The 26,305-nt window shown below is 32.4% G+C and overlaps 1 protein-coding gene across 3 annotated transcripts in view; it reads right to left on the reverse strand.

Moving 5' to 3' along the window:
• The window catches only part of LRP1B (LDL receptor related protein 1B), a 2,473,587-nt gene that overhangs the window by 848,945 nt on the left and 1,598,337 nt on the right, over positions 1 to 26,305 (reverse strand). For all 3 annotated transcript variants that reach the window (XM_074301983.1, XM_074301982.1, XM_074301981.1), the window contains one exon: positions 1,101 to 1,181. In XM_074301983.1, coding sequence (XP_074158084.1) covers positions 1,101 to 1,181 — 81 coding nt within the window. The remainder of the gene's footprint in view (positions 1 to 1,100; positions 1,182 to 26,305) is intronic.

Here is a 26,305-nt window from a genome sequence, read left to right on the forward strand (position 1 = left end):
ATTTCCCTGATCACTGAAGCCCTATAAGAGTCTCTGGAATCCCTTGCTCCTTGTTGGATGCTTTGAGACAAGAGTCTCATCAACCCAGCTGGGGTCAACATGAATCCTGTTTTGCCCCCAGTCCAAATTTTCCCTCTAATAATTAAAAATCTCTAATTTCTATCTTGCCTCAGTTTCTCCAGCATTACAATGAAGCATAAAATAACTAAAAAAAGAGAGTAAATGGTGAAGTGGTAAGAGTTTTGGCACAATTGGCATATAAATATATCCCAGCACTTTTTCTACCTATGCCTATTTTACTTTTTCTCTGACATTTACACACTGAACCCAAAGAAACTTTATCTACTCTTCCCTCTCCATTCTCTCCAGAGTTTAAACTCAACTTACTAATCGTGCATATGTTTGCACATACCTACAGATATACATGTGTAAAACATGTATATTTGTAGGTACAGATATATATATGTGTATATGTGTTTGTATATATATGTGTATATGTGTTTGTATATATATATATATATATATATATATATATATATATATATATATATATATGGAAGTTGAATCATGAATTATTAGTTTTTTTAACATTTAAACAAATCAGCTTAAAAAAGTAAAAATAATTATGAAATAAATTACTTAAATTGTAAATTTCAAATTCTATTTATATAATTCACTTTTAAATTCATTTTCAATACGTTGCAACAAAACATTCCCATTTTAGTATAGTAATAAAACAGTTTTGGGGCTTGTAAATTATGACTTGTAAAATGGCTATTGTCTTGGGGACCTAAAGATTTCAATGAATACTTTGAAAGAGTCTGGATGACTCAGATAATCCTCAATAGATCCCTTCACTTTATGTTTACATTTAGCCTATTCACATATAGCCTTATATATGGGAAGTGGGAAGGAATTAATAAAATTATCCTTATGGGGCAAATGCTCCTATCTGTGACCTTTAAAGCTAATCATCTTGGTATGGTAGTTCCATCTCCCAGCATATGTCACAAGTATTCTACTTATACTTTTAAAGGAAGATAGCAAGTTAGCCAAATCCCCCATCAAATCAGATTATATGTTAAACATTTGGTACTTGCCTGAATCACAGTGCCATTTGCTGCTAATGCATCTTCCGTTTTTGCATATAAACTGAGTTAGTGGCTCACAGGTTGGGAATTCTGTGAAAGATATAGAAGTGTCCAATAGGAAATGTGTTAATGACTGTGCTGAATTTAATTTGTATCTCATTTACTAATGTGATCAGAGCCCTTCCCCAGAGTCTTCACAAAAGGCACAGAGGAATCATTACATCTATGACTGAAGTGCTGCAACTTCTGGAGGACAGAGGGCACACATAATTTTAACATCTTTTAAATGAATGCTTTCCAGTGACTGAAAGGCAAGGAGAATCATTTGTTGAAGGACAGGCAGGAACTGCTGTATTACTAGCAAAACGAATAGATGTCAGGTAATAGTACCAGTAGACTCGACCTCCAATAAATGAAAAACAGCTGAATGGAGCTTTCTGCTCTGGTGCTTTGAAACATTGTGCATATGTTTTAAAAAGAAAAGGCCTTGCCTGAATACAGATAGGCAAAGTAGTCGGGAATATCAAAACTAAGACTGCTGCTGTGGATTACTAACTCCATCAGATAAATTTGGAAGAAAAATAATCATACCAGCTGCTTAAACAGAAGAGGAAATTTCAACTGAATTCTAATTCTACCATACCACTAAATACTACCAAGTGCATTATATGTCAGGGTTACAAGTGTAGACACAATTTGAATTGCTATGTTACATTGAAACAATCACATCTGAAACATGCTACTTTATGAAAACAACAACAACAAAAACCAAACACCCTAACCCCACTTAGTTTATGAAAATAAGTTCAGAAAGCAAAATAAGTAATTATAGATGAGAAATGACTTCTATAAATCTATCTATATGAAAATGTAAACTTTTTCGTGCTTCTCTTGAAACTAGAAAGCAAAATTCATTTTCATTGATGAAAATTAAATAGGAAAACTATTACTTTTTTCTTTTTTATATATAGTATCATAGCAATAAAGTAATTATATATTGATTATATATATGTATATATATATGTATATATATATGTATATATATATATATATATAAAATCACACACACACACACACACACACACACACACACACACACACACACACTTCCATAGTATCATGCAATCTTTAGTAACAACAACAACAACAATAATAACAACAAAAAATTTTGGATGACAAGTAAAAAGAGGAGGCACTGAAAGTTTATTTTTGCGAAGACAAAATAGTCAAACAGTGGTAAGGAGGAATGGAAAAGCAAAGCAAGCTCACCAATACAAATATTATAAGCAGCTTCATAACTTGGAGATAAGAATAGAAAAGAGAAAAGTATAACAAATCTGTCCAAGAAGGATATGGAAGACCAAGGTTATTGTAGGAAGGCCAGATAGGATAAAAAGAGAAAAATCATCAGAGAAACATAATTACCAAACACATTTCATCCAAGGTTCTCCGAATAATTTACTAATATTCCCCAGGAGTCAGTTTTATTATTCTCATTTCATATATATGGAACATAATTCACCCAGAGTTTAAATGACTGATTCAACACCAGCTCTTTTTGACTCCCTGAGAAGCACTCACAGAATCATAAATCCTAAAACATAAGAGTTCATTTAAAAGACATTAGCAAAACAACTTTTACTCTACCTACCAATTGCCAAGAGAGATTGGCATATTAGATTAGATAATCTCTTCCCTTAGTCTCTTAATTAGTGTTTATTATATAAAATTGATTCAATCAGCTGATCATTGTAACAAATAACATTTTGTCCAAGGATATTGCTTTCTTCTCTACTACCATAGCTCCTGGCACCCTCCAAGGTTGTTAAAAGTTATATTTTAATGAATTAGTTTTTATAGAAAGAATGTACGTTATAGTATTATGTGGCATAAGAACAGAGAAAGAAGATCACCTAATCTTACCATTTTAAAGAAAATAAAATGAACAGAGTTCTATAGGAATTATGTATATAAATATAATTTAATACATATTATAAAAGTAAATTAATTAATCTAGTTAGGATTAGAACCTTGATCTTGTGCATCCCTATTTACTCTTCTTTCTATTAAAGACTATGATCACTTTTTCAATTTATTTTGATCTACTATCACTGAACTCAGCTAAAACTTTGTTTTGTCTTCATTATCTATAATGATTACTAATTATGTATTATTCTATATATTATGACAATGTTTTACTATTATTATAATATCTAATATTATCTATAAAATTACCACCCCGATGAGGGTAAAAATTTACCTGCTTTACCAACAATATTCAAAATAATATTTCTTCTTAATTTTATTTTGTTTATATCTGTCCAAACTTAAGAGTTAGCTTCTAATACTTGTATTGACATTTGTAAATAAATTTGCATTGAAAAAGGTAGTTTCTTCCTAAGTTACAGATTTCCATCATATTTTCTCTCAATTTTTTTTTCTTTTCATTTGTCTTTATATAACACTCTCTTGATCATATAGTATCCTATATTTAGATTATATACATATATATATATATATCCTTTTTGAGGTGTTAAATAATAATAAATGTAACATTTTAGGGACAAATGTGGTCTAAAAGGATAGGCTAATCATAGTGTTAAAAGAATCACAAAATCAAAAGAGTCTCAAAAGTGATCTACTCCAATGACAATGTAAAGTATGAATCCCTCTAAGTATCTTCAGCAGGGCCAGCCAGGTGGTGCAGTGGATAAAGTTTTAACTCTGGAGTAGGAAGATAAACCTTCCTGACTTCAAATCTGGCCTCCAATCTAGCTATGTTGTCCCATAAAGTCACTTAATCCTGTTTACCTCAGTTTCCTTATAATTTCAAAAAGGAAATGGCAAACCATTCTAGTATCTCTGCCAAGAAAAGCCCAAATGGGGTCATGAAGAATTGTATATGACTGAATATAAACACATATACTAAGCAAGTAGACATTCCATATTCTACTTAAAGATCTAAGTTAGTTCTTTGTTTCCAATATCTTTTTTAAGAATGTACAACTTATTCTTGGTCTTCTTTGTTTACTGGATTTTTGTCTTCAGAAAATACTTTATAGTGATTCTTTAATACTCTTTCTGTGTTATCTCTTGTGAGGTAAAAAGTGTCAAAATACATTTCAATTACTTATTTTTCTAGTGGTAAGAAAATAAAATTTGGGGGACAAGGAATGTAGCTTCTATAGAGTAATACATTTAATACCAATTCTTTATAACACTGTAGAAAATCTAATTAAAAGAATATATAGTCAAGTTTTTTAGATAGGGAAGTAGTATTCACACTACAGCAACTTAATCTTTCTTTCTTTCTCTTTCTTTCTTTTTGTTTGTTTTTCTTCCTTCCTTCCTTCCTTCCTTCCTTCCTTCCTTCCTTCCTTCCTTCCTTCCTTCCTTCCTTCCTTCCTTCCTTCCTTCCTTCCTTCCTTCCTTCCTTCCTTCCTTCCTTCCTTCCTTCCTTCCTTCCTTCCTTCCTTCCTTCCTTCCTTCCTTCCTTCCTTCCTTCCTTCTTTCCCCCCTTCCTTTCAGTCAGGATAATTAGACTGAAAAATTAAAGGAAAACATTTTTAAAAATCTGTTAAATTTGAGCAAAGCAAATGACAATATCTCCTTCTATAGTACATTTTTATGGACATGACAGTAAAAAAAAAAAAAAAAAAAAAAAAAAAAAAAAAAGATGCAGTTTTGTTTAGTGATTAGCAAATTATGGCCTGTGAGCCAAATTCTTTAGCTGCTTGTTTGTGTATAGCCCTTGAGCTAAGATGTTTTTTGTCTTTTTAAATATAACAAAACTGTTTAAAAATCTAAAAAAAACAAAAACAAAAAAAACACTCAATTTAAGATACAAAAATAGATTCCAGCTGAGAGGGGCTTAATGTATGGGATCCCTGGTGTAATCAGTAGTCATATGAGTATGTGAATTTGGAACTGACTAAAGACTGAAACCTAGAAGTAGTTGTAAATAAGTCAGTGTTGACTCTAAGGCAAGCCCCTGGCCCTGTGTTGGTCATCATTTTTGGCATTATATTAACTAAATAGTGAGGACATACTATTCATACATTATGGTATTTAGTTTTGATTGTGTCTGATGTAATCTACAACACCAAAACACATTTTCTAACTAATCAGTGGGATTGTGTCTTCCTTTTCAAATCATAATTAAAATAATGGAAGTTTATAGAGAGTGTCTGTATTTCTCCATGATGCCATCATTTGAGCCAATTAAAATATAGGGAAAAAATGAGATTTAGCACGTTTGTCCAGGCTTTAGAGTGTTTCTGGATAGTCCATAAAATAGTGATATTCTTACAAAGTTTTCAAAGTAGCATAGAATAATAAAAAAAGGTAAAGTGGGGTTGTTAGGCACAGGCACATATACAGAGAATAGTCTGGGAAAATCAAGTGGTATTGCTTACTTACTCTGAGGTGGAGGGAAAGAACATTGTTAAATATGGTAAACATTTTAAGCATGACTATGGTGTCAAGCTATTATTTACTAATGAATCAGATTTCTCCTTAAGGTAAGACTGGCAGAATAAACTAATATAATTTTATTAAAAAAAAAAAAAACTGTTGGGGCAGCTAGATGGCACAGTGGATAGAGCACCAAGCCAGGAGATAGGACGACCTGAGTTCAAATTTGGTCTTAGACACTTAACACTTCCCAGTTGTGTGACTCTGGGCAAGTCACTTAACCCCAAGTGCCTCAGCAAAAACCAAAACATCAATAACAAAAAACCTTTTGAATTAAATATATTTTAATTGGTCCAAGAGTGTCTATAAAATATTCAAAGTTGAATGGTAACCTTAGTAGATTAGTTAGCCCCAGAGGGTCAAATATTTACCATTTCTCATTATTTTATCTTTTACTGCCTAGCAACCAATGTGTGCATTGTCTATGAAAACAGAGTGATGATCATTTTAACAATGAACAAATGTCTTCTTTGAATTACAAGGTTCATATGCCATAACTTGAGATGTGAATATTAGAGAAAGTTTAATATTTCTTAACAACTAAACAACAACAAAATAAAATTAGAACATAATTATAAAACTTGGAAGGAGAAAGAAAGGGAAAAAAGTAATCAATGATATCTGGAGACAAAACAATGCAGTAAAGCAGTCATATGCCAACCCAATTATTATCATGACATATGAAAAGAAGTAGAAAGAAAAGTTAAAATGGCAAAGGCATAATTTAATCAATATTTCTAAAGGAGTTTTTTTCTTGCTACCTGACAAGATAATAAAAACTAATGTGCATTTTTTTTTTAAAGAAATAGCATGACTGATGCTATTTTCCCCCTTAGACAAATGATAAAAGATTTTAAAGCCTATGGATAAAAATCAACAAATCCAGGAAAGTCATAGGTCAATGAAATAAAAACCAACTAATGATTCTAAGACTCATGATGAGTAAAGTCATTATGGACAATTTACTTATTATTGGGTTTGGGACAAATTAATTGACTTACTCTATCTTATTTACCTTTTATCTGTATTTGATGGGGAAAAGGGTGAACTCCTAAAGTGGAAATTTCTTTCATTGACTTAGATTAGCAATTTACCTGTAATATATATAACCTTAGAGAGTTACCTATGGAATTCAGATGTTATATGAATTTAACCACAGTCACAAGGCCAGTATGCAGTATAAACAGGACTTAAATTTACAATATTCTTATTCTAATTCTATACCTTTATAAAACAGAATCATATTAATCTGCAGTGATTCAATGGAAAGACTACTGAAGAAAATCTGGTTTAGGATGCCACTTTTGCAAATTACTAGATATCTTTCTGGTTCTAATTCTCTTCACTGATAAAATAAAGATTGTTCTATTCCCTAGTATAAAGTATATTATGATTCAATAATATGTGCATAGTCTTTAAATATGATATATATATGTATAATTCAAAAAAAACTTTAATATATTACAAACAGACATGCATGTACAGCACATTAATCCCAGCATATTAATCCCAGAACCTACACAAATATACTTGAAAAAGGCTATAATTTTTCACACTTCATTTGTCCTTTTACAATTTAAATTTAGAAATTAAATTCTTATTTTTGCAATTCTATTTTGTCCCTGGGTATTTGTTCTGTTAAAATACCAATATACCCCATTCTTATATTTTAAAAAAGTTTGAAGTAATCTACATAAGCTACATAATACTTTTTTATACTTTGCATGAATATTTTTTGATTTTTGGCTTGTCCTTAAGAAATAATTTGAATGGTTCTAGGAAGAATTGCCTGATTAGTTTTCAGCAAAATAAACTAAAGTAGCATTCACTTTATTTACAATTGCAGTGGTGAAAAGAAAAAAAAATACATTTCAGAATCTACTTCAACATAATAGGATATTTAACATGGATTAACATTCAATATATTCATTTTTGCAGATACTATGATAATTTTTATAAGTTATGTTTTTTCCCCTTTATGACAAGCTTATCTATATGCATATGTATTATTAAGTCAAATTCTACAATTCCTCCATACATAAGAATCATCTTGGCTAGTACATTTCTTATATGAAAACCTTATATACAAAGGAATTGCTAGTGTAATGGCAGAACAAGATTTTGAGTCCTAAAATCTATTAATTCCAGTAAAGATTTTGCATCATTTTTTATGATGCCATAATATAATACCTTCTAACCCCTCCCCCAAAACCTCAGTTTCTTCTCTTATAAAATGGGGATAGAAATATTTTACTTTTTCCTTAGTATTGTTGTAAAGATCAAATGACATAGATTTAAAATTTTTTGTAACTTTAAAGAATTTAATAAGTAGCAACACCTGTGGTATGCAAAATTTGAAAATATTTCCAACTAGTATAGAATCATATTTCCCTATAGGATTCACATGCATATATGCACACGTATATAAACACTAGATACGGACATATATACATATTTGCACATACATACACACATTCTTCTGGCCTTTATGATATTTTCTTTCTCTTAAAATTTAGTTCTTTAAACTAAGATCTTTATCTGAACCACTTTATGTTATAGACATCATCTGTTTCTTTACACTTTATGCATATAAATGGTTTATAAAAGTTTCAAAAACTGTGTGACAAGAAAACCTGGATTCATTCCTGTGACCTCTTTTTAAGTTGATTTTCCAATAACAATGCTAATTACTGGTTCCATATACTTTTTTTTTTTTTTTTTCCCCTACTATTGTTTCCAGACCTTGGGCAGTTCTGAAGGAAATGCTGAATTAGGGTAAACAGGAAGATATGCTGATAATGTCTTAGTAAATTTAACAGTACAGTGCCTTATTCCCATATGCCTTACAAAGTGGTTTCCTGTAATTTTGTTTCCAAGAAAACACTGCAATGTAAAAGCAAGGAAGAACTCTTTCTCTGTGTATGTGTAAGAGGATACACAATCTAATAATTAGTACATATATACATATTCCTATAAATGTCTTTGTTGTCCCTTTGTCCCACTTGGGAAAGGAGAGATTAATAGTTGAATAGGCTTTGGATAATATCACTTGTTATATTTTAGCCAATTAAAAAATAATTGAGGAAATTTAAGGTTGTGGTTATAGATATAGCTGGTATAATACTTGCAGTTGACCTTATTTCCAGTGATTTCTATTTATTTCTTTTTTCTCTATCTCACACACACACACACAAAAATCTCATAGAACAATACCTAATACCAAAAAGGAATTCTTGTGAATACTTTATGGGTTAATTCAATATGGACTGAACAAAATCTTTTTCAACCTTATTAAGAAACTTGGAAAATAACCTCAGTAGCATAATCTTTAAACTCAAAGGATATTGATATGAAAATAGTAAGAATCCTTCAGATGATTAGGATAATTCATGCTAAAATGTGAATGAGTTCATTTTAATTTCAAGATAAGTGGTTAAAAGATGAATTTTGAATTTTCATTGCAGGAAATATTAAAGAGAATGATAATTTTAACAAATTATATGTCCCCAGTGAAAAGTGAAAACAAAACACTATAAAATAAGCATAGGTTCATTTTAAATCTGTGCCAAACTTCAAGTCATATAAGAAAATAAGAAGTGCATCTTCCCAGTAAGATCAGGAGTGAAACAAGGTTGCCCACTATCACCATTACTATTCAATATAGTACTAGAAACGCTAGCCTCGGCAATAAGAGCCGAGAAAGAGATTCAAGGAATTAGAGTAGGAAATGAGGAAATTAAACTATCACTTTTTGCAGATGACATGATGGTATACTTAGAGAACCCCAAAGACTCTGCTAAAAAGCTACTAGAAATAATTCAAAATTTCAGCAAAGTGGCAGGATACAAAATAAATCCTCATAAATCCTCGGCATTTTTATATATCACTAACAAAATGCAACAGCAAGAGATACAAAGAGAAATTCCATTCCAAACAAATGTTGAGAGTATAAAATATTTGGGAATCCATCTACCAAAGAAAAGTCAGGAATTATATGAGAAAAATTACAAAACACTTGCCACAAAAATAAAATCAGATTTAAATAATTGGAAAGACATTCAGTGCTCTTGGATAGGCCGAGCGAATATAATAAAGATGACAATACTCCCCAAACTAATCTATTTATTTAGTGCTATACCAATCAGACTCCCAAGAAACTATTTCAATGACCTAGAAAAAATAACAACAAAATTCATATGGAAGAATAAAAGGTCGAGAATTGCAAGGGAACTAATGAAAAAAAACTCAGAGGAAGGTGGTCTAAGTGTACCTGATCTAAAGCTATATTATATAGCAGCAGTCACCAAAACCATTTGGTATTGGCTAAGAAATAGACCGGTAGATCAGTGGAACAGATTAGATACAGAGGACAAAAAAGGGTACATCTATAGCAATCTAATCTTTGACAAACCCAAAGATTCCAACATTAGGGATAAAAATTCATTATTCGGAAAAAACTGTTGGGAAAACTGGAAATTAGTATGGCAGAAATTAGATATGGATCCACACTTAACACCATATACCAAGATAAGATCAAAATGGATCCATGATTTAGGCATAAAGAGGGAGATAATAAATAGATTAAAGGAAGAGAGGATAATCTACCTCTCAGACTTGTGGAGGAGGAAGGAATTTATGACCAGAGGAGAACTAGAGATCATTATTGATCACAAAATACAAGATTTTGATTACATCAAACTAAAAAGTTTCTGTACAAATAATACTAATGCAAACAAGATTAGAAGGGAAGTAACAAATTGGGAAAATATTTTTAAAAACAAAGGTTCTGACAAAGGTCTCATATCCAAAATATATAGAGAACTGACCATAATTTATAAGAAACCGAACCATTCTCCAATCGATAAATGGTCAAGGGATATGAACAGACAATTCTCAGATGATGAAATTGAAACTATATCCACTCACATGAAAGAGTGTTCCAAATCACTACTGATCAGAGAAATGCAAATTAAGACCACTCTGAGATACCATTACACACCTGTCAGATTGGCTAAGATGACAGGAACAAATAATGATAAATGTTGGAGGGGATGTGGGGAAATTGGGACACTGATACATTGCTGGTGGAGTTGTGAAAGAATCCAGCCATTCTGGAGAGCAATCTGGAATTATGCCCAAAAAGTTATCAAACTGTGCATACCCTTTGACCCAGCAGCGCTACTACTGGGATTATATCCCAAAGAAATACTAAAGAGCGGAAAGAGTCATATATGTGCCAAAATGTTTGTGGCAGCTCTTTTTGTTGTAGCTAGAAACTGGAAGATGAATGGATGTCCATCAGTTGGAGAATGGTTGGGTAAATTGTGGTATATGAAGGTTATGGAATATTATTGTTCTGTAAGAAATGACCAGCAGGAGGAATACAGAGAGGCCTGGAGAGACTTAAATCAACTGATGCTGAGTGAAATGAGCAGAACCAGAAGATCACTGTACACTTCAACAACAATACTGTATGAGGATGTACTCTGATGGAAGTGGAAATCTTCAACATAAAGAAGATCCAACTCACTTCCAGTTGATCAATGATGGACAGAGGTAGCTACATCCAGAGAAGAAACACTGGGAGGGGAATGTAAATTGTTAGCACTAATATCTGTCTGCCCAGGTTGCATGTACCTTCGGATTCTAATGTTTATTGTGCAACAAGAAAATGATATTCACACACATGTATTGTACCTAGACTATATTGTAACACATGTAGAGTGTATGGGATTGCCTGTCATCGGGGGGAGGGAATAGAGGGAGGGGGAGTAATTTGGAAAAATGAATACAAAAAAAAAAAAAATATCAGGAAGTATAAAAGCCATAGAATAGCAATAACCTGAATATGAGCTCAAAAGAATTAGTTCAGCAAATTCTCATCATTTTTTATTCCCTGGCACAGTGCTTCACACATAGTGGGTGCTCATTAAATGTTTTTTGAATTGAAAAAAAAACAAAAAAAAAAAAAAAAAGAAGTGCATCTAGGAAACTATTCTTTTGGTCTTTACCTATAAGGGTTTTGAGTCTTAATATATCCTGTTTTTTTTTTTTTTTCTTCTCTTTCATGTGAAATAATTTCTCTGAGTCAGAAAAGATGAAAATAAATTTTAGCCTAAAATAAATTTCTTAATGATCATTTCTTGATTTGAACATTGAGCTTTCTCTTTTGTTGAATCTGTTATATTGGTTTCTCTGATTAGCTTCTATTCTCAAAATGATAATAATGACCACCTTGTAATGGTATAAATGATAGGCATTTTTTTTTTAATTTTAGGCTGGCATCAGGTAAAGCATGCTGTGTATTCTTTGGGGAAGGACATCATTTGATAGGCTTTTAGGTGACAACTTAATAATATTTACAGTTATCTGGGATGTTCTTTTTTAATAAACATTTCTCAAATGTTTCCTCTGTGCAAAACAATGTATTAAATGCTAATAATACACAGATAGATAAGCTATGTCTTTTGGAGATTTATTTCTAAAAATAAATTCACTAACAATAACAATCATTATTATAATAATAACAACAACAATAAAAAGAAATGCTATAAGTATTATCAACAATTATCACTAATAATGATTTTACTTTTCTTTAAAAGACATAGAGGAATCTATTACAATGATTAAAAACATTATAGAAAAGATATATTTAAGGAACCTAGATTTGCTGGTACACTGTGATTAAATCAGAAAATGGAAGAAATTGTTCAACATATTTAGCATCTAGTAAATATGTAGAAAGATAATAATCTGGAATCTGGCATTTTATATCTGAAGCTATTTGTAAGGGAGATAACTTGAAATCTTCCAATAAGTAAAGCAAGGATATCCATAATCACCATTTATTCAATCTTTTACTTGAAATGCTGGTATTAGCAATAAAACAAGAAAATGAAATTGAAGAAATAAAAACATACAATGAGTAACCAAATCTATCACTCTTTGCAGCTGATTATCATACTTAAAGAACTCTTAAAATCCTTAAAATCAAAACCAAAATGATGTAGTTTCTGATGCTATGTCATTTGTTCTTTTATCTCTAATTAACATATTCAAAGAACAGAAAAATAGAAGAATGTAAAGAATGATTTTACACACACACACATTCACACATATCTCTTTTTTATTTTACTATGATATAGAAATGATTTCTTAAGTTCAGAATAAAATAATTTAGAAATTACAATTAAGGTTAAGAACATAAGACCACTTGTGCTCAATTAGGTTAAAAATAGAGTTTAAGAATAAGAGTAGTATAAAATGATTTTCTAGGTAGTTTTAAGATATATTGTAAAGGAGTGTGAGTGCCAAGGTTAAGATTTAAGCTTGATTTTGAAGCCATGTGACAATATCCAAATAGTACATTAGGAAGATTAGTTGAGCAATTGCATTTAAAATGGTTTGAATCTGGGTTTAGTAAAGGCAAGAAGGAAAATTAGGAAGCTTTTCAAGTAATTTAAAAATATCCAAAGTAGAGTAATTCCTGGGAGAGTGGAGCAGCGAGCCTAGATATTGCGACAAGATTTGGTAGAATTTGTGGAGTAAGTGATTTAAAGATGACTGCCATAAATTTGCCAATACTACGTTATATATACATGTATATACATTACATAATATATGTATATATACATATATACATATCTGTAGGGACAGATAAATTATTAGATAGATAGATGTGGGCGGAGCCAAGATGGCGGAGAAGAAACACACGACTCAGTGAACGTCCTCACTCCCTCACAACCAATTAGATAAATTAAGTCTCAGAATTAGCTCAGGACTGATAGATACCACAAGGACTGGAAGCATTACCAGCTGAAGAGAATCTGGAGTTTCAACAGGAAAGGTCAGTTCTCAGGGGAGGAATAAGAAAGACCAGCACAGACGGTGGGGTAGGGGCACACTGCGCCCATTGCGCTGGGAAGGGCTCTGGGATCAGAGAAGCCACTGAGGTAAAGGAATCTGGCACAGGCTGTTAGCTCTTCTCTGCAAATTATTTAGCAGTTCAGAAGAGAAAGCCAAAATATTTTAAAACTCAAATTAGATTTTCCCCGATCCTGGGGGTGATTCAGCAAATCTCTTGGCACCAGGGGGTGTGGCCTCAGCTACCTCCTGAGAATAGTTAAGAGATTGACAAGTGGGTGGATACGGCCCAAGGCAACACACACTGCCTAGCTTAGCTGGAGGGAGTGGAACTCAGCTCCAGGAAGTCCCAGAGAAGCTGAACCTTTGAACTAGGGACCGCGGTTTCTGGCAGACACTTCTAGTTTGAGCACAGGGGCTTCTCACGTCACCTGCTGCAGACATCCACTCCCCACCCGGACACATAGGCTGGGCTTCGTGCTGTCTTCACTATTCTACGCCCTCGAAGCACAGCAGTGCTAATCACCTCTGAGGCACTTCCAGGGAGGGGGTAGGGAACTCTCTCCCAGAGCTCTCTCTTAGCTCAGGCGCGGGGCCACTGCATCCATCCTGTCTGGGAGGAAGCTGGTAAAGAAGTAAATAATTTCCTACCCCAGGGACAGACCCCAAAACAATTTTTTTAAATATGAGCAAAAAAGCTAGAAAAACCATAGATTCCTTCTATACAGAGAAAGAGCGGGTATCCAACCCCGAGGAAGTTGACAGCAGAGAATCAGTAGATAACAACCTAAAGGGGAACGATCCCTGCCCCCCATCACATAACTCTCTCCTCGAAGAAGCTCTTAAAAAATTGAGGGAGATCGAAGAAAAATGGGGAAAGGAAAGGGAAGCTATGATAGAGAATAACAACGTCCTGAAATTGGAGTTGGAAAAAATAAAGAATTCACAGGAGATGCAGGGAAACAAAATTAGTGAATTAGAAAAGGTTAAAAAAACACAGGAAAGTAGGATTTCTGAATTGGAAAAGATAAAAAAGTCTCAAGAAAATAGAATTTCTGAATTGAATTGGAAAAAGAAAATAATTCTCAAAAAAAAAATTAGGGAAATGGAAAAAAATTCAATAGAGCAAAATAATTCATTTAAAAACGAAATTGGGCTTTTACAAAAAGAACTAAAAACTGTGAAAGGAGAAAATAACTCCTTAAAAGTCAGGATGGAACAAATAGAAATGAATGATTCACAGAGAACCCAAGAATCAGTCAAACAAAACAAAAAAAATGAGAAGCTGGAGAACAACGTCAAATACTTACTGGGAAAATCTATAGACCTGGAAAATAGATCTAGGAGAGATAATCTGCGGATTATTGGACTTCCAGAAAACTATGACCAAAAAAAGAGCCTAGATTCTATTTTACAGGAAATTATCAAGGAGAACTGTCCAGAGATAATAGAAACAGAAGGGAAAGTAGATGTGGAAAGAATTCATCGAACTCCTTCTGAAATAGACCCTAAAAAAAGAACACCACGAAATATTGTGGCTAAGCTGCAGAATTACCACACAAAGGAGAAAATCCTGCAAGCAGCTAGAAAAAAACAATTTAAATACCAAGGTGCCACAATAAGGGTCACCCAAGATCTGGCTGCCTCCACATTAAAAGATAGAAGGGCCTGGAACCTGATATTCCGTAAGGCAAAAGATCAAGGACTGCAACCAAGAGTGAACTACCCAGCTAAGTTTAGCATCTTTTTCCATGGAAGAAGATGGTCATTCAATGAAACAGAGGAATTCTATATGTTTCTAAGAAAAAAACCAGACTTAAACAAAAAATTTGATCTACATCCACAAGACTGAAGAGAAACAGAAAAAGGTACACAGAACCCTTGAGAACTGTAACTCTGTTGTGGGTATATAAAAAAAAATACTCAAGGATAATTTGATTTTACTGATATAAAAGAAAAAAAGGGGGGTGTAGTAAAGGGAAGGAGGTCGGTTCAGAAAAAGGGGAAGGAGTGATAAAAAGAGGGAAACTACATCCCAGGAAGAGACATAGAAAATACACCATATCTGAGGAAACTTAGTGAGGGGGAGAATCATTGTGTGAATCTTACTCTCATCAGAAGAGGCTCAAAGAGTAAATAATTAACATATTTGTTTTTCAGAGAATTTTCTCTCACCTCATTAAAAGGGGGGAGAGGAAAAGGGGAAAGGAAAAGGAGAATAAGTGAAGGGACTTGGAGGAAGGGGGGAGGGATCCTAAAAAAAAAAAAAAGAGGGAGGGTTGCGCGTCACAAGGGGGGTCTGTAAATTAAATATCGGGGAGGGGAATCAGGGGGGTCAAGGGAAAAAAGTATAATCTGGGGATAATACAATGGCAGGAAATACAGAATTAGTAATTTTAACTGTAAATGTAAATGGGATGAACGATCCCATCAAACGGAGACGGATAGCAGATTGGATCAAAAAGCAGAACCCTACAATATGTTGTCTACAGGAAACACACTTAAAGCAGGGAGATACATACAGAGTAAAGGTAAAAGGTTGGAACAGAGCCTATTATGCTTCAGGTAAAGCCAAAAAAGCAGGGATAGCTATCCTTATCTCAGATCAAGCAAAAGCAGAAGTAGATCTCGTTAAAAAAGATAAGGAAGGAAACTATATCCTGCTGAAAGGTAGCATAAATAATGAAGCCATATCAATACTAAACATATATGCACCAAGTGGTATAGCATCTAACTTTCTAAAGGAAAAGTTAAGAGAACTGCAAGAAGAAATAGACAGTAAAACTATAATAGTGGGAGATCTCAACCTTGCACTCTCAGATTTAGACAAATCAAACCACAAAACAAACAAGAAAGAAATTAAAAAAGTAAATAGAACATTAGAAAAACTAGGTATGATAGACCTTTGGAGAAAACTGAATGGCAATAGGAAGGAATATACTTTCTTCTCAGCAGTTCATGGATCCTATACAAAAATTGACCATATATTAGGACATAAAGATATCAAAATTAAATGTAGGAAGGCAGAAATAATAAATGCCTTCTTCTCAGATCACAATGCAATAAAAGCTACATTCAGTAAAAAGTTAGGGGTAAATAGACCAAAAAGTAATTGGAAACTGAATAATCTCATCTTAAAGAATGACTGGGTGAAAGAGCAAATTATAGAAACAATTAACAATTTCACCCAAGATAATGATAATGATGAGATATCATATCAAAATCTTTGGGATGCAGCTAAAGCAGTAATAAGGGGAAATTTTATATCTTTAGAGGCTTATTTGAAGAAAATTGAGAAAGAGAAGATTAACGAATTGGGCTTACAACTTAAAAGGCTAGAAAAAGACCAAATTATAAACCCCCAACCAAAAATTAAACTCGAAATACAAAAATTAAAAGGAGAAATCAATAAAATTGAAAGTAAAAAAACTATTGAATTAATAAATAAAACCAAGAGTTGGTTTTATGAAAAAGCCAATAAAATAGATAAACTTTTGGTAAATTTGTTCAGAAAAAAGAAAGAGGAAAATCAAATTGTTAGTCTTACAAATGATAAGGGGGATCTTTCCACCAATGAAAAGGAAATTAGAGAAATAATAAGGAGTTACTTTGCCCAACTTTATGCCAATACATTTGATAACTTAAGTGAAATGGATGACTTCCTCCAAAAATATAAGCTCCCTAGATTAACAGAGGAGGAGATAAATTGCTTAAATAGTCCCATTTCAGAAGAAGGAATAGAACAAGCTATTAATCAACTCCCCAGGAAAAAATCCCCAGGGCCAGATGGATTCACATGTGAATTCTACCAAACATTTAAAGAACAATTAGCCCCAATGTTATATAAATTATTTGAAAAAATAGGGGATGAAGGAGTCCTACCAAACTCCTTTTATGACACAGACATGGTACTGATACCTAAACCTGGTAGATCGAAAACTGAGAAAGAAAATTATAGACCAATCTCCTTAATGAATATTGATGCTAAAATCTTAAATAAGATATTAGCAAAAAGACTTCAGGAAATCATCTCCAAGATAATACACTATGATCAAGTAGGATTTATTCCAGGAATGCAGGGCTGGTTTAATATTAGGAAAACTATTAATATAATTGACCATATTAATAATCAAATTAATAAGAACCATATGATCATCTCAATAGATGCAGAAAAAGCATTTGACAAAATCCAACATCCATTCCTACTAAAAACTCTTGAGAGTATAGGAATGAATGGATTATTCCTTAGAATAATCAGGAGTATATATTTAAGACCGTCAGTAAGCATAATATGCAATAGAAATAAACTGCAACCTTTCCCAGTAAGATCAGGAGTGAAACAAGGTTGCCCACTATCACCATTACTATTCAATATAGTACTAGAAACGCTAGCCTCGGCAATAAGAGCCGAGAAAGAGATTCAAGGAATTAGAGTAGGAAATGAGGAAATTAAACTATCACTTTTTGCAGATGACATGATGGTATACTTAGAGAACCCCAAAGACTCTGCTAAAAAGCTACTAGAAATAATTCAAAATTTCAGCAAAGTGGCAGGATACAAAATAAATCCTCATAAATCCTCGGCATTTTTATATATCACTAACAAAATGCAACAGCAAGAGATACAAAGAGAAATTCCATTCCAAACAAATGTTGAGAGTATAAAATATTTGGGAATCCATCTACCAAAGAAAAGTCAGGAATTATATGAGAAAAATTACAAAACACTTGCCACAAAAATAAAATCAGATTTAAATAATTGGAAAGACATTCAGTGCTCTTGGATAGGCCGAGCGAATATAATAAAGATGACAATACTCCCCAAACTAATCTATTTATTTAGTGCTATACCAATCAGACTCCCAAGAAACTATTTTAATGACCTAGAAAAAATAACAACAAAATTCATATGGAAGAATAAAAGGTCAAGAATTGCAAGGGAACTAATGAAAAAAAACTCAGAGGAAGGTGGTCTAAGTGTACCTGATCTAAAGCTATATTATATAGCAGCAGTCACCAAAACCATTTGGTATTGGCTACGAAATAGACCGGTAGATCAGTGGAACAGATTAGATACAAAGGACAAAAAAGGGTACATCTATAGCAATCTAATCTTTGACAAACCCAAAGATTCCAACATTAGGGATAAAAATTCATTATTCGGAAAAAACTGTTGGGAAAACTGGAAATTAGTATGGCAGAAATTAGATATGGATCCACACTTAACACCATATACCAAGATAAGATCAAAATGGGTCCATGATTTAGGCATAAAGAGGGAGATAATAAATAGATTAGAGGAACAGAGGATAATCTACCTCTCAGACTTGTGGAGGAGGAAGGAATTTATGACCAGAGGAGAACTAGAGATCATTATTGATCACAAAATAGAAGATTTTGATTACATCAAACTAAAAAGTTTCTGTACAAATAATACTAATGCAAACAAGATTAGAAGGGAAGTAACAAATTGGGAAAATATTTTTAAAAACAAAGGTTCTGACAAAGGTCTCATTTCCAAAATATATAGAGAACTGACCATAATTTATAAGAAACCGAACCATTCTCCAATCGATAAATGGTCAAAGGATATGAACAGACAATTCTCAGAGGAAGAAATTGAAACTATATCCACTCACATGAAAGAGTGTTCCAAATCACTACTGATCAGAGAAATGCAAATTAAGACCACTCTGAGATACCACTACACACCTGTCAGATTGGCTAAGATGACAGGAACAAATAATGACAAATGTTGGAGGGGATGTGGGGAAATTGGGACACTAATACATTGCTGGTGGAGTTGTGAAAGAATCCAGCCATTCTGGAGAGCAATCTGGAATTATGCCCAAAAAGTTATCAAACTGTGCATACCCTTTGACCCAGCAGCGCTACTACTGGGATTATATCCCAAAGAAATACTAAAGAGCGGAAAGAGACCTGTATGTGCCAAAATGTTTGTGGCAGCTCTTTTTGTTGTAGCTAGAAATTGGAAGATGAATGGATGTCCATCAGTTGGAGAATGGTTGGGTAAATTGTGGTATATGAAGGTTATGGAATATTATTGCTCGGTAAGAAATGACCAGCAGGAGGAATATAGAGAGGCCTGGAGAGACTTAAATCAACTGATGCTGAGTGAAATGAGCAGAACCAGAAGATCACTGTACACTTCAACAACAATACTGTATGAGGATGTACTCTGATGGAAGTGGAAATCTTCAACATAAAGAAGATCCAACTCACTTCCAGTTGATCAATGATGGACAGAGGTAGCTACACCCAGAGAAGAAACACTGGGAGGGGAATGTAAATTGTTAGCACTAATATCTGTCTGCCCAGGTTGCATGTACCTTCGGATTCTAATGTTTATTGTGCAACAAGAAAATGATATTCACACACATGTATTGTACCTAGACTATATTGTAACACATGTAAAATGTATGGTATTGCCTGTCGTCGGGGGGAGGGAATAGAGGGAGGGGGGGTAATTTGGAAAAATGAATACAAGGGATAATATTATAAAAAAAAAAAATATATATATATATATATATATAAAAAAAAAAAAAAGATAGATGTGTTTTTTTCCACTTAGGGGAAAGTTTTTTTTAAAAAAGAGAATATTCGTATTTCTATTTATAATGTTCAATATAGTTTAACAATTAAAATAAAAAGACAGAAAACTAGTTCACCCCAATAATCATTTGGATCATGGTATTGGGAAATGAAAATCATGAAATAGATTCTTGAGAAATAGCAACTCTAAAACAACTGTCTAGATACACTAAAAAAATTCAGGCTTTGTATTTAAAGGAGGCAAAGGAGTATGGGAGAAAGTAGAAGTGATAGGTACTAATATAGTTCCACCATTAACACCTGGAGTAAAAATTTTTACTTTTCTGTACATCCTTCTTCCCATCTGTTTAAAGGAAGAAGAAGGGGTAAACTAGATATACCCTAAACTCTATACTTTTAAACTTTTTAGCTATTTCCATGTACTAAATGAATAAGGATGCTACATGTATATATATACATATATATGTATATCTACATATATATGTAGATATACATATATATGTATATATACACACATGAAAGCATAGAAATTCCTGATCTATCTAGTTCAAATAATATATTCTCTTGTATAATATATATGTAAGTGTCCATATACATTTATATACATTAACAACATATAATTATATTGTCCATTTATGTTAAAGGAACATAATGTAGTTTAATATGTGACAATATATTAAACATTTATGCTGATATCCATACTTTCTTATGATATAAAAATGGAAATCAATACCATGATCAGATATAGTTTTATTGTTCTTATAATTTTTATAAAAATCAGTTATACTTTATATTCTTTTAATAGGGGGAAAAAGCATTTCCTTCTGCCTTTTTTTCTTTTCCCCAGGGTACTTCTTTTTTGAAAGTTAACTTTTTAGTACTGTTTCTTATTTTTTTTTTTCTTAGCTCAGGCTACAAGTGTACTAACAATTTGGGATGGAAATATAACTGTCTCTATGTGTTTTAAGTATCTTTCTAATAAATAAAACATCAGGATTATTACTTCCAGCCCATTCTAAATCTTTAGTTATCTTCTCATTCTTTTATTTTATCAAACTTTGGATATGTTTTCAGAAATGAACCTTCAGAATATATCATGTTATTTTAAACTTTTAAATAAAAGAAAAGAATGCAAGTTAAATAAAATAAGCAACCTGGAACACAAAAAGCTCCGAAGACTTTGAATTTGTTTAAAATAAAATAATATGCATGCAAAGTGTAGTGAAGAATGGAACCAATTATCCACATACTGCAGCCTACATGCACTCCCAATCTCCAAAGAACCTTTGTCTGAGATATTGAATAAAGAGACAAACTGAGCTTAGGGAACTCTAATTATCTTGATAATCAACTCTTTTCTCCTCTTAGCTTTTCAAGTATAAACACAGCTATAAAGTCAGATGTTTGTTGGGATGGCATTTGAGTATTCATGGCCATTACCCTGGGTCTTATCCTTGAAGAGGAATCATTCAAATCTAACACAAGAAGAATCTTTTACTCAGGCCTCAGAGTTTGCACCTGTTCCCTCTTGGATGCAGCACCAATTTGCAGATCCTCATTTTTGCAAGGGAAGAATACTAAGAAGTTCAAAGATGGTTTAAAGATTAAGACTGAATTCTCAGAGGACTTTCCTAATTATGCATCTATTTGCCCACATAAAACCTCAACTTTGAATGTGTAATTAACTTGTTATACTGGCAAATGGATGTGAAAATGATTCAAGTTTTTGTATAGGTACTATTATAGAAATCCACTGATGATTTGATTCTGTGTTCATACTGATGAAGTCAAGGGCACTTTAAAGCAGGGAGCTTTATTCAATACTTCCACTTCATAATTTGTAATAGGAATGATACTCATATTTGAATGCATAGAACAAAATGTTCTTTTTCTCATAGAAGAGGGAAAGGTACTTTCTAAAATTAGTATTGTTCATCAATTTGGAACATATACAGTGAGCATGCAAAGAAAGCTTTGCGGGATCCCCACATGAACAGCCTTTGAGAATGAATATTATATGCAGAAAGCCTCCAGAGAATCTTACTAGTTTTAAAAGTAGTTTTGCCATTGAAAATGCTTTTAGAAGAAAAGTTCCAAAGAGCTTGAGCAGAAAAACACAGAATACAGATAACTGAGAAAGAAGACCATGAAAAAAAAAAGTGTTGCGTTTCTCAATATAGTGACTAAGAGGAAAATAAACAATGACTGGCAGTAAAAGAGATTGTTGCCAACCAGACACACTTATACTTGCACACTCTTTTCTTAACAACTTGGTTTCAAAACTCATCATTTAACAGAAATTGTTCTCTATAAAATGATCATTGCTCTTTTAATTGCCAAACCTAATGGCTTTTTCTCAGTCAGTCCTCATCTTCCTCCAGCTTTCTATAGTTGTTTACATTGCTTTTTGCTCTTTTTTTCTTGATAATTTGTTCTTTTTAGGTTTTTCTGACATTATACCTCTCTAAGTTCTATTTAGCAAAACACTCCTCAAATCCTGTGGGCAACTTCATCCAGGTTACAAGCACTAATTCTGGGGGTCAAGGGTTTGTTTTGGGCTTTCTTTCCTCTTTATATTATTTCATTTGGTGATCTTATAAGATACAAACATATTCTATTATTATCTCTATATTATCATCTCTAATCTATTACCATTTCTATATAATTATCAAATCTATTTATCTCACCCTAAACTCTCTTTAACTCCTGTCTTTCATCTCCAACTGCCTATTATACATCTTGAACTGTATATCCTATATACATCTTAACCTTAATATGTACCAAACTGAACCAATCTTATTTCCCCAAACCTCCCTCTTCTTCTAACTTTTCTATTATTGTCAAAGTTCACCTTTCTTCTAATGACAAGTTCCATAGCTAAGAAGAAAGTGATAGGAGCTAAAACAATCTTATGATACATATTACAACTTAAAGACCAACCAAAAAATAGTTTCAGAGAGAGAAAGAGCTACAGGGAGACAGAGATGAAGAGACAGAGACAGAGAGGCAGAAACAGAGATAGAGAAACAAAGACTAAGAGATAAATAAATGGAGAGAATTAAATCTCCCCCCAAAAAGGAGAAGGGCAACAGACACTGGGCCTGCCCATTGCAATATATAAATCAAGGTCAGACTTAGCTACCAATGTATGTTTTACAGGTAATTTTACTAAATCACTACATTGGTATGGACAAAGTAAATCACACGAAAAAGTGATTTATAAATATATCTGTGCTAGTCCGATTCAAACACAAGACAGTTTTCTGTTCTTTTGACATCTTTAAATAGTTGTTTAAACACCCTCTGATGCTTCCAGGGGAACTAATACCCTGAAAGTAAATCTACAAATTCATTACATTCAGATTGTTGAGCCCCAAGTGTAGGTAAAATGAGCAGGAGTTCTGAGCCACAGTCTTATATTATATATATATATATATATATATATATATATATATATATATATATATATATATATATATATATATATGTAAATTTTAAAAATTTGGCTGTCTATTATGTTCAAGCTATCAAGAAATGCAGAGATGATTCAGAAATGATCCTTGTTATTAATGAGCTATATTCTAACTGAAAGGATATAGCTAAAATATCAGGTTATATTTGATAAATATCTTAAAATAGGTATAAGCTAAAGGCCTTAGAAATTTGAGGACTGAAATATCATTCTTACCTAAAGGGAAAGCTTCATGAAGGAAGTAGAATTGGAGCTGGGTTTTTAAAGATGATTATTATTGTGACAAGCAGATAGGAGGTAAGGAACAATTTACATAAAGCAATCATCATGAAAAAGGCTCAGAAGTAAAACAATCCAAACAAAACAACAATAACAAAACAGATGGACATGTGTAAGGGTTGGGTTGGAGCATCTTTGGGAAATGATAAGCTATTCAGTTTGGCCAGAATATAGAAAACTGAATATGAGGCAATGAAAACAATAGAGATAGGGATGCAAGTTGGGGGTTATGAAGGGATCTGAATTCCAGGTCAAGTAGTTTAAATTTCCTTTTAAAAGAGATATTCTTGGCTCACAGGGTTTAGCTGGGAAAGGAATGACTTCATTTGATTGACATGAATCTGACACTAGAAGCTATCTTATAATGGCTAGATCATGCCTCCATCTTCTTTACCACTATGCTTTTGAAGTTCAATTCTAATGAGATTAAAGATAAATTTATCACTGATGGAAAAGTTTGTCCAGTGTCTGCCATAGCCTTCCTAAAATAGGTGTCATAGATTTGTTATTCAGGGTTGGTAATATAATCTCCATGATAATTGTTAACTAGAATTGATTAAGAATGACAATGGAAGTCTCCATTCAAAACTCATATTGATATAACACCTTCTACCTCAACCTTGATCATCAAAGCCCTGAATCATCCACACATGGAAAGAAGTTGAAAAACTATTTTAAAAAATGGAAGTGTTATCCATTACAATATTCTTAATATTATTCAATATATAAGTCACAATACTTGGCCAGAATCTTCTCTGACATCATTTAAATACATTCTAGATATAGCACTGGCTATGTGTTGTGACATCAGTGGTAGACAGCCTTATGATGCTATTGATAGCCTTAAAAGTGGTACTGGGAAATAGTTGACTATTTAAAAGCCACAATGGAAACAAGGAGGCTTTTGCAATAAATTCATATTTGAAAAAAAAGCAATAAAATAGGCAAATTAAAATTTATGGGTGGGGGACCAATATAACTATAGAAACATTTTAGGAAAATTAAACTACCCTCATTGTGTATTACTGGACAGAATTAAAGAAAGACAAGAAGCAGAAAGACCCGAAAAAAGGAAATATATTAAAGATGAAGCAGAAATAGAATAGTCAAAGATTAGGTACTAATAGGGCATCAAGCTTGTGTGAAAATAATCTGTTTTTGAGATTTTGGGCCTGAGTAACTGAAAAGAAATGTTAGTGAAATTCAGAAAAATAAGAAAATCAGAAGAAATAACTAATTAAATTAGTTCTTAGGGAATGTTGATTCACAATATATTTAAAAAGTGATTAGTAGCTATTAAAAGTTTTCATCTTAAAGCAGTCTGGGAACTTTCAATTGAAATGTTGATATCAGAATAACTAAAACAGCATTTTAGAGAATTGAAAAAGGAGTTTGGAGATTAAATTGGGTAGTATTCTTCTGTTAAAGGGTTTTGAAGATCAGCACACAAATATTGGTATGGAGGACTATCCCGTTCCTAATTCTCTCTTCACATCTTCAATTAACTTTATTTAAAAGGCTAGCTAAATTACTAAGTAGCCTGTCTGGTACAAATTATCCTTATGTGAATGTAGCTGTCATAAATAAGAGGGAACTCCAAGGTGAGCAATCACAGCTATAACCAAATCCCCTATAATATATTCAATTAGTATTCTCCAAATTTCCATTTGAATTCTGAATAATTCAATTTTTTGTCTCCTTGTCTACCCACTTCTCTAGGAACTGACCATTCCTACATAAATTGATCATCAAAATTCCATTCTCAGCTGACTTTATTGTTTGTTTTAGTTTTATTTTATTTTGTTTTGTTTTTGTTTTTCTGGTCATCAACTTATTCTCCATTCATTATACTATCAAATTCTCCCAAAATATTTTTTTTTAAATCCTCCAGCCAAAGAATTTCTTTTATCTGGGCATATTATAGTATCAGAAATAATTTTGAGGCATTCAAAATAAAAGCCAATTTTTTGATGTTTCTATAAAGCTTATGAAACCAGAAGATGTTGTGAAATTCATTTTCAAGTGAAATAAAGTTTACTATTTTGCAACTGAAAAAGGTGTGCATATGGGGTCAAAGGTTCTGAGTTCAAGCCTGACTATCACCTACCTTTTATAGTCCTTCACAAAATAACTATACATTTCAGGGCTTCAAATTCCTCAAGTGTAAAGTAAAGGGATTAGAAGTTCTCTTAGAATCAATAATTCTATGATTCTATGTTTACTTTAACTCTGAGTTATAATTAGAAAGGGACAATGAGTGTTTGTTCTAGAGCACCAAAATTTAGAGAGAACGACAATAAAAAAATAATAGTATTAAAATATAAACTGTAATACAATATATATATATATAACATATGGATAACATATATATATATATATAAAAAGTATAATATAATATATAATTATATAATATAATACTTGTAAATATAATTATATAGAATAAAATATAGAATTAAATTTAAATTTACATGTTATAAATACAATTACTTTTCAGTATCATGGGGGAAAAACTGATCTAAGTATCTAATAGACAAAAAATAATCAGTAAATATAG

Source organism: Sminthopsis crassicaudata, chromosome 3 (genome assembly GCF_048593235.1).
Source record: "Sminthopsis crassicaudata isolate SCR6 chromosome 3, ASM4859323v1, whole genome shotgun sequence".
Lineage (NCBI taxonomy): Eukaryota > Metazoa > Chordata > Mammalia > Dasyuromorphia > Dasyuridae > Sminthopsis > Sminthopsis crassicaudata.